Raw genomic sequence first — 13,941 nt, 5'->3', positions numbered from 1 at the left:
TGATAAAGCAAAGAAAAGAAAGTAATGGAGAAAGAAAAAACGGTTGCTTCTTTCAAAGGATAATGGTCGTGCTTTTTGGTCCCACTCCGAAAATAGTGGAAGCAAAGGATCATTAGACAAATTCAAAATTGGGTGATTCAGGCGTGGTTAACATTGCACTTGAAATTATACTATCCGGTATCTTAGGAGGTAATAAATGATGGCATGACCGATCGTCAATTTAGATGAGCCCAAATTCTAATGAAGTGTTCTCATATAAGCATATGGATTATATGTACTATATATATAATAACATTCATTTTGAAAGCTATTTTGGAAAATGATTTTTCATGAAAATATAATTTGCAGGTGTATGCTTGCATATTTTACCTATGGAAAAATCATTTTATCCAGAAATTGATTCTCCCATTTAAACAACTAGGAAATGATTTTCACGTTTGAAACAAAAATCTATAAGTTTATCTTCTTTCATGATTACTCCTACATCAAATCTATAAACCAATTCTCACTTTTGACTTATATTTGGTGCAATCAAACATTGGAAATGTTTTTGAGAGAATTCAGTATTTTTTTCCCTTTTTTAAGAAATTGATTCTTCTAAGAAAGTAATTTCTTTTTATATCCAAATGTACCAATTTGAATAAGATTAAAAGACGGGATGAAAAAATAATGCATCGAAGAAGTGAAAACGATTATAAACACATTTGAATAGCCATCGATATAATTTATTGAATTGGACTGACTCAAATGAATTGATATTGTCACGCCCTGAAATCCAACCACAAATCCCGATGATTCTTCAGTTAGAATCTCGAGGTGTGAGGTAAACACCTCTCACAATCTGATAGAACAATCATAAATAATAACACTATGAAGAAGAATATATGGAGCAGAATCTATATTAGATAATCTTCAATCATATCGACGGAAACTACACAGTCATAATCATAATTCATGACAAATCTAAACATTATAATCATCTCCCAAAATACAACTTTTCAAAATATACATCATGTCCCAAAATTTGAATTACACTACACTTATTATATTACTAGACAAATCCTCAAGCTAATGGAGGCTGTAGATCCTCAACAAAATCTTTTACAGGAACCTTATCGAATGACTCCTCATAGGCAAGTTCTCCAAAAGTTAAAACATCTGAAAGGAGAATGATAGGATGAGTAAAAGGGGAATGTTACTCAGTAAGATGAATGTCGTTCTAACAACGAGTCATACATGCATAAGTAAATATCTATACAATTAAATAATAAAGGTTTTCATAGTGTAACATACGATAAATGTCTAAGCATACTCCATAAACAATTGTAAATAACTTCAATTTATCATTTCTATCATTTTAAGCAACATATATATTCTTCAAATGAAAAATATCTATCAACGTCACAAAAAAAAAAAAACATAATAAGAACACGACGGTATAGTCGATAAGAAAGTAAAGGAACACATCGATACAACAACCTCGGCCTGGCAAATCGATATTCAAATTTTCAAATTCGATTTGGAATCCCATCGTTAGAATCTGATTGTGTGGCCGATTGGCATACCACATTTATGGGACCGTTTATTCGGCTTAGACTGGCCGTTGCCCAATAATCCAATAGTAAGTTCACTTTACGGTGAGGTCTACCGTTTGACGACTGCAAACTAACAGTGATCATTAACTAACCTAGGAGACCCTTCGCGTTGAAGCCAATCAAGAGGCAATACATGTGAATCCCGCCTACCTCATTTACACAGAACGTTCTCCCAGAAAGAAGTAGGAGAAATTTTCGGATCTCATAAGCTACAATATGCTTTAAGGTATCTATACTATCGAAAAATATATGACATCTAGTATTGATCTTAGATTGACCCGTCGCTTCCGGATATATAGCAATGCATCACTCTTTGTAGGTTTTCCACGATTCTTTTCTAATAAACAAATTATTTTGTTTTGTATACAGTATATCATTATTTTTATCGAAAATACAAACAAGGTTTGGTAGTGTCCTCTAGTGACATCCATTTGTCATTTCCATCCCTCAATCATTCCATCTATCTATCATTTCATCAAGTCTTACATGACATATCCATCACATAGCACTGGAGACACTATCCCAAAAATCAGTTGAAAACATATGTTTTCTCTATCTATTCATCAATCAATTGAACAATCCATCGGCTAACTTTCTACATATCTATCAAAATAATTTTACATTTAAAATTATTCAAAAATCATAGAGCATCAACCAATTCCATTCGATGGTTTTGGTTGAATAAAAAGGTTAGGAAAATACGATAAAACCACACGACGTGAAAGTTGGAAAAACTATCAAAATTTGGCTAAGTGTTGGAAAAAGTGATCTTTCAAAGTTGTTGAAATTAAAAATGAATTTTTGTAATAGATAACCCTCGACAACATGAGAAAGATCATGTAATTTTTATAACTTAATTGAAAGTAATGCAAAAGATATCGTATTTTGAAAATCGGACAAATACGTCGAAATTTACGTTTTGTTCTTGAAACCAAAAATTAGATTTTGATCTTTTGAGTTTTGGATCTTGAAACTATTCCCATTATTCCGAAATGGGGAGTAAAATCTTAATTTCATTAAAGAAAGAAAACATTTACTTAAATGTTTTTAATGAAATGAAAGGTGGGAAAACATGTATGAGCCATAAGGAGAGCACCCAAGAGCTAAAACTCAGTTTGGATCAGAAATTTCTGTTGGTGGCTATCAGTGGCAAAAGCATGATTTTGTCGACTCCACCGACAGAATGGTTTGCGATAGGTGTCGGTGGCACCGTCAGCTCCTGCCGACAGCATTGAACCATTTCACCAAATTTTAGTTTTTCAATCCATTTTTTTTTTTGGATTTCTTTTTCGTTCTTTGTATCCTTCGACTCACCCATGAAACTAATATTAAATCTTGATAGAAACATGCCACATCTTTATTCCTAACATGAAATCAAATTAATAGAAATCTAAAATCACGCTTAACTCAAATCAAAACTACGTGAATTTTGTCGATTCATCGCTAATTATTTAGATAAAATAACATCAATGATTAGAATCATATTTTATGGAAAACATCATTTAACTTGATGGTAGAAGGAAAGGCATCCCACTTGTGTGGCTTTCGACGATGGATCAGAGGCAAAGAATGGCACTAAGATCGAGGTTGGGTTGTCTTTTATGCGAAATGATTGATGGCTGCGTACACCTTGATGATGGTACTCTTTCTTCCTTTTATGATGAAGAACGAACCTTCCTCGAGGTAGATGAAATCCCACGTAGAGTGTGTCGAAACCCTTTCGTTGATTCTCGATGGAGAGTAGGGAAGAATGATGGAAAACTATGATTAAAACCCAGAAAAATGTAGAATTTGTCGACACCAATAGCTTCTTCATCTTTGTCGAGACTCAACGACGATTTGTTTGTGAAGGACCTTGAGGCGAAGAGGGTTGAAACCCTTGGTGGCTTGCTCATCTAAGTTTAGGTTTGTTGAGAGAGGAGAAATGAAATAAAAGAAACCTTAACTTTCTTTTATAATGACTTGAAGGGTGAAGTTGGTAATTTTACATTATTTTTATTTTCGACAATAACTTAACTTCCTGGATTTGAAAATCGATGAATGAATATTCCATTCTCTGTAATTTTTCGTTGCAGACCCAATGGTGTATTCAGATTTTATTAATTCTCGTTTTAACAAAAATTCACTGTTTTTGGGTCCCATTTGATATGAAATTCGAGGATTTTATAACTTTTCTATCCAAACTTGAATTCGAGCGTACTTACAGGCTAAAGTATGTCTTTCGACCATTTTGAATCCAATGGTGAAGTCATATTTCATCAAAACTGAATAAAACAAAAAAAAATCCGAGTATTTACCTTAAGTCCCTTTGTCCGAATTTTTTTTAAATTTCATTAGTATATTTTTTCGAGATACTAACTAGAATTTGGGGTGTTACAGATATAATAAGAGTTTCTTTGGATCCATGTTGGATCTAATAACTAATCAGATTACAAATTTTTTGGATATTAAATATTGTATGATAACCTATTTTATTGGATTAGATCACCACTTGATCAAGAAAAAGGGTTGATAATGAATCAACCTGGATTTAATTTGATTTTAGAAGGAAGTCGAGAAGTATTTGATCTAGTCAAGATCTAACATAATATGTTACTAAATCCAATTATTACCCGACCCCAAATCTCCATTGGAAGTCCAACCAAGAAGCATGAATCTTTCAACATTTAAGCTCCTAGGGGCGGAGCTAGTAAGGAGTTGGTGGGGGCAATTGCCCCCACAGAACTTTGAGATACCCCTATAATTTCAACTAATTACATGGCCCATTTGTCTCCACTCCCTCACCTCTCTCCCCATTTGCCTCTCCCTTCAATTTTTTGTTGATGACATTGCCTTTTGATCGAGCCTTCTCATATATTAATTGAAAATGATTTAAATATCATTTTCTTTAATTTCTAAAAAAAAACCTTTGAATTTATCTCTAAAATCATTCATCTTCAAATTCTTCAACTATACAACTAACCATACTTTGCCCCCACTACAAGAAAATCTTGGCACCACCCTTATAAAGTCTCATAATATTATTACTAGAAGGTGACATGTACAAAGGTGCATGTATTTAAAGGGCTCTTTTTGTAATTTAAAAATTTAGAGAGTGGTTTTGAATATTACATGAATATTTTTGTAATTTTGAAAATTAATCAACATGATTTTGTGTGAAGCAATTTTTTAGGTTTTTGATCAAAATGACTCTGATTATATTAAATTTAAAGGTTAAGATGGGGCATTTTTAAATTTTAAATTTTGTTATCGAACCACTTCTACTCGGCTACTCGGCCTTCCGAGTTAAACACAGTTTTTGATTGCATTTAAGATTCATTAGAAGCTTCTATAACAGCTATTAGTATTATAAAACTTATAAAAACTTTATTTAAAATGCAACGGTAAAAGACGTCAAAGTCAAAGTGAATGACGACGTCCCAACGCGTCTGGTCCACAAAAGTTAAAAAAAAAAAAAAAAAAAAAAAAAATCAACAACTATTGAATTTGAAGATAACAATAATGTGAACTTATATAATACACCCTTCCCCTCTAGCAACCAAACCACACAAGCAAGAATCATTACCTTTCTCCTAAATTCGTCTAAGAGACATGGAAAAACAGTCCGACCATATGGCCGAGAATGGTCAGACGAAACCTTGGGCACCAGTCGAAGTTGAAACTGGTCGAACCCAAGATTCTGCGGAATTGCAAGCCAAAGAACTTCGCAGGAGGAAGCAAATCAAATGTTGTAAGTTCATTGTCATATTATTAGTGGTCGAAGCCATAATTCTCGGAATTCTCGGAGGAACTATTTTGAAAATTCGATCTCCGAGAATTAGGATTACTTCGATCATGATTGAAAGTGGTGGAAATATAGTTGCAACACCGACCCCTTCCTTTACTTTGGCCTTGAAGGCTCAATTGGCCATAAAGAATAGGAATATGGGGCAATACAAATATGATAACGCTACCTTGAGCATCAGTTATCATGGGACAGAGGTTGGGGTAGCTCAAATTCCCAAGGGAAAGGCCAAGCTTAAAGGTACGAGGCGGATGAATATTACAATCGATGTGACCTCGGATAAATTAGCAAACCATCAAAATTTGGGAAATGATCTCAGCTCGGGAACTTTGACGTTGAACGCCTACACGAGAATAAGGGGTAAGGTTTCGCTGTTGTACATGATGAAGAAGAAGAGATCAGGGCAAATGAATTGCACCATCGCAATTAAAACGGCCGACAAGACTATTGAGAAAATCACTTGCTAGTGATACAGACGTGAAGGGGTAAGCTTGGGTTATTTTTATTGTTTGTGTTTTGGATTACTTATCTAGTCGGGTGTTTTTTTTTTCCTTTTAATAAAGAGGCTATATTTGTTTCTTATATTTTCCATAGTTGTAGAATATTTTATTATTATTTTTAATTTTTTTTTTTTTCCATTTCATTATATTTTGGCTTTTTTGTTAGGTACAATGTTGGAATGAGATAATTGCAGTTCATCAGCAGTGTTTAATTTTGTTAGTTTTTTAACGGTTTTTTACAAAAAATGGATACGAGCTTTGTAAATATTAGAGAATTATTATTTCTTTTTAATAATTAAAAAAATTGTTTTATACGTATTTTCTTAATTATTTTTAAATGGGTCACAGAATAACTTACTGAAATTATATACATGCCCTTGATTTAAATGCCTTTTTGTTTTTGACAAAGATAAGTCCATCTAGATGAAATTTTATAATTTGTTTAACAATATAATGGTCATAAGGTACAAAGGTATTTCCATCTAAATGAGCATATCTTCTAAAAAAAGAAAAGAGAATTTTAATTAAGGATATTTATATGGTAAAACACAATTGAATTGTAATAGTCGTGCAATACAATCGTCCAATTAACTATAGTATTGTGGGAGACAAATCCAACTAAGATAAAGCTCTCATCATCTATAAATTGTTAGGTTAGACCTCCCAATAAGTTATAGTGTCTCGAGATCATTTATTTATTTTATTCTTCACTTTCTCTAATTTTTCTATCTTTTTAATTTATTTTATTATTTTTCGTCTATCATACCCTTTAATCTCATTTTTTTTATCTTATAATACCACTCTAACTTTTTATATATATATATATATATATATATATATATATATATATATATATATATATATATATATATATATATATATATATTTTTTTTTTTTTTTCACTTTTACCACTTTAACCCAAAAAAGAATGTCCCTCTTTAACTTTACTATATTTTTTCTTTAAGTCTTTGATCTACTTTATTGATTTTTAACTCTTATTCCTTTGATCTCATTTTTTTTAATAATATCTCTTATATCAAGTTATAGTTTCTTGTGATCCATGTTATTTCGTTTATTCTTTAGTTCCCTTAACTTTACTATATTTTCTTTTTTACCATTTCAATCAACTTTATTATATTTTATCTTTTATCCATTTATTTTAGTATGTTAATCAATACATGACACACCCATTTTTGTAAATACAGTTATTTACAATAATGAATATATAATTGTTTTAAATCATTTATATAATTTTAAAAAAATTTATACCCAATTGTAATTCTAATAATGTTATATGTAGTTTTACTTATTATATGGTTTGGCATATGTTTTTATTTAGATCCAAGGAATCACTAAGATGAGAGAAGAAGTCAAATTATGAATAATGAAGTTTTCATAGCAAATCTCTTTAAGATATTTATGAAAATGTGATCAACTTTTAATGAATTTATGATTTTAACTTATTATCCATTTTAATTATCAAAACGTGAACAATAACGATATCGGAGGTTTTATGACAATCTTACACACATTAAATGAATGTCTCTCAGATTTTGCTATTTTTAGTAAGATCATTATTATGAAATCCAACGAGATTATCACTTTTTGAGAAAAAAATCCAGCAAGTTTGTTACCTTAAATCTGCGATCTCACTTGAAAAACCTACCATGTCAGAGGTTCACGTTTTGGTAATTGAAATGAAGGCCAGTATCGTAAATTAGTCAATTTTGGCTCACGAAATTGTAATTTACCAAATCTCTTTCCATCTTAGCCACTTGTCTGAGTAGAATTATTGATGCTGTCAACGTATGTCATAGACAAGACATCTTTTCTATTATTTGTACTTTCCAAATAGGTTGGTGTATATTAGAATAAGTTTGGATAAGTAATCAAAATTTTGGTAAAGAGATCAAAAGAACTTAAGCAATATGAATGCTTAGGCAACCCAACAGCATTATTAACTTCTTTTATCCAATTTTTGGAATCAACCACTTTTGTTGAGTGATTTCGAGCTTGCGGGATTAGTATTTGTTTGGTTACTCGAATTCCATGATCATGAGTCCAAACAATGGAAGTAGTCTATGACGTTGATTTCTGGTTTGTAGGTCCACAAAAATATCAAATAAAAAATAAAAAAAAATGGGTCAATTAAGCTTGTGTGATGGAGAAGATGTTTAGTAGATCAGTTTGAACCTGGAATTTATCTATTATTCTATATCCAATCCATTATGATTGAATAGGTAAATATTTCTGAAATGATGCTTTCTTTTTTAAGGATGCAAGAATCAATATACCATCTTGTCGAAGCAACAAAAGCGAAGCAAGCATTTATTTGTGAAAAATCAAAGATTTGATTACTTAATTGATCAAATACAAAATCCCAAAGTGGGGTTTATATAATGAGCATAAGAAATTCTAACTCATAGATCCCAAGTAAATCTAATTCTAAATAGAATCAAGATACTAATCTCCTACTTTATTGAGATCTGATTGTTGTATCACAATACATCATATCCTATTACTTTAATACCCCCTCAAACTGATGGTGGTAAACAATAAAAATGAGTTTGTCGAAATGAATAGCTTTTAAAAACACGATCATTGATGAAAACCAATCAACACCAAAGGAATGTTGAAGTGAAATTGATGAATCAATAGCCCCCTAAAGCAAGATCATTGATGAAAAACAATCAATCTCCAAAGGAATGTTGCTGAGGTGAAATTTTTAAAAAATAATCTCTAATGCCAATTGCACGATAGTGATGAGATTTGGCTATTGAAATCTACTTTTCTAAAATGTGTTGTGGATGCCTATCCAAGAAAATTATGTATCCAAATTTGTAGAAGAGGAGAAAAAAGCTCTAGTCAAATGGGTCAAAAATCTTCCTTTGCAGATTTTAATTTGAAAATGTGGCCTCTAATATACCAGGACAATGAACTCAATGTTGGGTCCATGGGCTCAATCATTGGCAATGACTTTTATTCCGTATTTATAAATCTCTTTCCAAGAAACCAACCTCAACCCTAAAAATTCCTCTGTTAGATCTTAAGGCATGATAATCTAACCCATCCTATAATGACATATAATAATAGATAATAAATCATGTTTAATAGTTGTAACGTAATAGAATAATAACTAAAATTAATAAATAAGAGTTTGCGAAAGCTAAAAATCAATTCTTATTATAATTCATAATCCTCAATCTCATAATAACATAAATTAATATCTCCAAATCCAACTTAAAATTGTAACTGATATTAAAAAAAATGATACACAATGCCTTGACATAATTTCGCAAACTAAAACATAATCAACTACTAAAATCTACGAACTACCCAAATTGATGGAGGCAACTTCTCATCAATATACTCAGTCTTAATGACCTCCTTGTGCGACTTCTCATAAATTGACTCCTCAATAGTCAAAATATCTAAAATGGTGAGTGGTAAGGTAAGTAACAAAAGTTACCTAGTAAGAATTCTATCGTTCTAACAACTAGTTACACCATGCAATGTATAATCATACTGAAATTTAAATTATATAGGTTTTAATATAATATAACATTCGAATAAGGACTAAACAAAAATAGTAAAGTAATTCAGATAAATATCAATCTATCAGTTCTATCAAATATAATCGTTATCAGTTCTAAAATACTTTCATAGTATAAATATCTATCTATCAATATATAATAAAGATATATATAATACAAACACAATTGTGTAACCGATAAGAATGTTGAGGACCACATTGATACAAAATCCTCAGCATGGCCATCGATATTTCAAAAAAATTTCAATGTGGAACCCCTCCATTTTCGTCTGATTTTGTGGCTGGTCGCTATTACTACATTTTGGTGATCCTAGCTCAGACTGGCCATTAACTAAGATTCAAAAATTTGAACCAATTATATTAATAATTTGTTTGACAACTATAAACTTTCTATGATCACTAACTAACCCAAGATAAAACTCCAAGCATCTAAGCCTATCTAAAGGCAGTACAATGTGAACTTTGACTATCTCTACTTGATATAAAGATTGTCTTTACACAAAATTATTCCCCAAGAAAGAAGAAACATTTCTAGATCTCACAAGTTATATTATTCTCATAGGTATCTATACTGTCGAAGAGAATAAAACATCAAGTGTTATCTTGTTTTCAAGAATATTGTAATACATCACTCTTTATAGATTTACTATAACCTTTTAATAAAAAAAAAGGTATAGTTTTGTTTGTATTTGTGTATATATATACAAATAATTTTTTTATCTTAAAAATGCAAACAAGGATATGTTAGTGTCCTCCAGTTACATCCATCTGTCAAACCATCAATCTATCAATCATATCTCACGTGGTGTGAGAACATATATATCCGTACATATATCTATCTATCATGCATAATGTGACTATGTCACTACATAAGGCTAGAGGTACTATCCCAGCAATTTTTAAAATACATCAATTTTTAAATTATTTTTTTATCTTAAGGTATCAACCAATTTCATATGATGGTCTTGATTAAGTAGAAATACTCAAAACATGCGATTAAATAGAAACTTATTAAAGTTATGAAAATTTGACTACGTCTCAAAAATGTAATTTTTCAAAGTTATTAAAACATAAAATGAGTTTTTAAAAATTAAAGTCTTAATTATGAGATTTTACATCATTTAATTTTTGAAACTTAATTTGAAGAAAAATTTAGAAAACGGAAATTGAAAATTTGAAAAAAAAAATGTTGAAATTTGTATTTTTCTCTTGAACCCAAAAATTAAATTTTGATTCTTTAAATTTTAAAATTTTAAATCATTTTTATTAAATCCAAATGGGGGATATTCCTTTATTTTCATTAAATAATTTAAAAACAAAAATTACATATGACTTATGTTTTGAATGAAAAAAGGTGTTGAAAAGTATACATGTTGGTCGAGAAACATTGTGCTAAAAATTGTACTGAATGGGATTTTCATAATAGTATCGGGTGATCAAAATAGGTTGAATGACCAAACCCGAGATTTGTTAGGGTAGTAGGTTGGTCGGTGGAGATAGTATGTCAATCAAGTTTTTTTGGGTCGACCGATCCTCAGAGTTTCACTAAATCGTGTTCATTCTTGAAGCGACGGGTAGATCGATCGAGCTTTGTTATTTTTTTATGCCGAAATGTTGCGGAGGAAAATGAATATTTTATTTTCAAATGCAAATATAGTGGGGAGTGCTGGATTAAGGTGTTGGAGTGGGCTGCGATTGAAAAAGAAACAATGGGAATGTTTGAAGAGGAAGTTGCATACATTAGTAATCATTAGTATTATAATATACTTAGCTTAATGTTTTGCTCCACAATTTATCATATTTGGCGAGAGAGTAATCACCGAGTATTTGATGACAAAGAGTTAAATGTGCAACAGCTAAACAGGATTATTATGGCTGATGCGTATGTTAAGTGTGAAGGGATTAAGACGTCTAATGTTGAAAGTATGAGTTTGATTCAGAGTTGGGGTTGTAATGGCACGTTAAAAACGAAAGAAAATTCTGTTATTTGCTCCTCTTCAAGAAAATCAAAAGATTACTTTGAAAAATTCACAAGACTTCTGATTGATAAAAAAATATAACTTTATGGAACAAGAGTTGACCCTCTTCTCTATCTAGAGTGTTAGGAGAAATCGAATCTAGTGAGCTATGACTTCCTTGTCTTTTGATTGGTTGGTTAGAAGAAAAATAGAATTTGATATAGTATGACTTGGAAAGCAACCATAGGATTAGACTAGGTATCTTAAAAAAGGCTACCTACATTTTGAAAAAAAAAAAAACACCAAAAAAATGGTGATGTGTGAAAAGTTAAAAAGAAAAGGCAAAAAAATGTGAAAAAAATCAAATAAAAATAAGGATACTTGAGTTGAAAAAAATGTACAAAATGAAAAGAGTCCAATGAGACCAAATAATTTAGTAAGATGAAAGCCATTAATGGTAAAAATGTGAGTAAGTTGGAATATCACAAATAAAACCCCTTAGAGATATTAAAGTGAACATCCACAACTCTCACAATCCTAAATAAGATGCTTAGTTTCGAGTTAGAACTGGGGACGAATTGACCATTCTTAGTAGTTAGGAAATGAAATCTTGTTCCTAAAATGATGTTACTTTTAAAAAAGAATATCAAAAAAATTGCATAAGCACTCAAGTTATTCTTGAAAATTTTCAAAGTGAGGAATTTAAATTAGAACTTTGCTCAAACATATGGACCTGTGAATGATTTGTGAAATATCATTATGTTTGCCTTACATACTTTGATTTTGATTTTAATATTTTTTAAATATTAGAATTTTGTGGGTATATTTTTTGCAAACCCTCATGAGTCAAACTCATGCACTAGGGTAACCTGGGGTTTAAAGGCTTGTTGCATCTGCTAAATGCAGTCGTTTAACTTACGAAAGTGATTTGTATTTTAATTTTTTTTATTATTTTTACTTGGGACTAGTAAAATCTACGTTTAAGGGTGTGATCAAGATCTAAAAAGTAATTTCTAGAGCCCTTATTACATGAACTTTGCAGATAATTACACATTAAATCCCCTCATTAGACATAATACATGATTAGTTCATATTTATCATTGATTTTCATTAAATAATTTATTTTGGAATTAGTTATTGTTATTTATGTGTAACAAGAAATATTCACAAAGTTTCAAGGTCAATTAGAAAAATCTAAAGTTACCACTATGATCTAGGATAAAAAACAAGATCGTGCACCAAAATTCAAGACATTTGGGCCAAATTTTATCGTGGAACCATGGTCAACGGTGGCACTACGATCAACGAAGAAAGTCATATCTCGAAATTCGTACTGAAGCTTGGCAGTTGAACACCATTAGTAATAGACTAGTTTTTAGTATTTTTTATAAACACAGAATGTCTTTGAATCCCTAATTTCTATAAGAAATCCTAATATGATTTCTATATAAATAGGAGACTAGACCAAAAGTTTAAACATCAAGATTTTAGACAATTAGTTTTAGTTTTTATATTTTCTTTCTTTCAGAGTTATATGAAAGTTGTAAGAAGGCTCTACCAGTTTTAAAATCAAAAAGTAATAAATAATACCTTTTTTTCATTTATACTATTTTTCTCTATGTTTTTATTTTATTTTATTTGCACTTTATTATTCTTGCGACGATTGTTGGTTAAATCTCCGTTAGATCGATTGAAGAAGTTGGAGCTAGGTTTGTCAGTATTTTACTATTCTTGTAATCGTTTCATAGTTTTATTATGATAGTGTTAGATATTTATTATTAGGTTAAACATTGAATGTTTCTCAAAGTTTTTATGGTTTCTTCTTTGATTAGTTCAAAAGAACCATGCTTTATAAAGAACAATTAATGTTTATCAATAATCTCGACTTAATTTATTGCATACTTTTGATCTTGTTTATATTATAACTGCTTGATTTTTCGATCCATAAACATTAACTTTGTTTAGTGGATCAAGATAAATAGAGAACCGGAATTCACTGATAAAACTTGTGAAGGTGGATCCAATTGATCTACACTTTTTTATCGTCTTTTTAAATTTTTATTTTAATAGTTTATTTTAGATAAATCTTTCTCGAAAATTATTTTTAATTAGTTATATAAACTTGAATTGGATTAAAATAAAAAATACTTTGGATTAACGTTGTCTTTATGATTCAATCTTTGTTTGCCAAGGTTTTCTTTTGTTCTTTATTTTATCATCATCATCTTCACCTTGAATAGAATATCTCATTGAAGTCAAATTACTAGTTAATTCGTTAATGCGCTCCAGGTTTTCTAAAATTTCTTTATTCAATTAAATTTAGGTGAGGCAATAGACGCTATTGTAGACTGATCACGATTAATATGGTAGATACAATCGATACTGTGACAGTGATAAGTAGTATGTTGTCTCATTTCAAGAGACATTGTAATATCACAAGATTGAAGGATCATTTTTAGGTGCTATCCAACCTGCTTCATTTTCTTTTGTCAATTTTAATTTTGTATTTGCATGTGCATGCTAAAATATTGAAGATAATATTATGTTTACG

At 30.3% G+C, this 13,941-nt stretch overlaps 1 protein-coding gene across 1 annotated transcript; it reads left to right on the top strand.

The window, feature by feature from the left end:
* The first annotated feature begins 5,186 nt into the window (after positions 1-5,186).
* On the top strand, positions 5,187-5,846 carry LOC147391068 (late embryogenesis abundant protein At1g64065-like). Its single transcript, XM_086458986.1, has one exon. The coding sequence runs from the start codon at positions 5,187-5,189 to the stop codon at positions 5,844-5,846; it is 660 nt and encodes a 219-aa protein (XP_086315112.1).
* The last annotated feature ends 8,095 nt before the right edge of the window (positions 5,847-13,941 follow it).

This window comes from Akebia trifoliata, chromosome 11 (assembly GCF_017979445.1).
Source record: "Akebia trifoliata isolate Shusen 1 chromosome 11, ASM1797944v1, whole genome shotgun sequence".
NCBI classification, from domain to species: domain Eukaryota; kingdom Viridiplantae; phylum Streptophyta; class Magnoliopsida; order Ranunculales; family Lardizabalaceae; genus Akebia; species Akebia trifoliata.
This window is presented reverse-complemented; position numbering and strand designations above follow the sequence as displayed.

What these genes read in the sequence shown, in the direction of transcription:
- LOC147391068 (XM_086458986.1), top strand. Translation starts at nt 5,187, where the DNA reads ATGGAAAAACAGTCCGACCATATGGCCGAGAATGGTCAGACGAAACCT.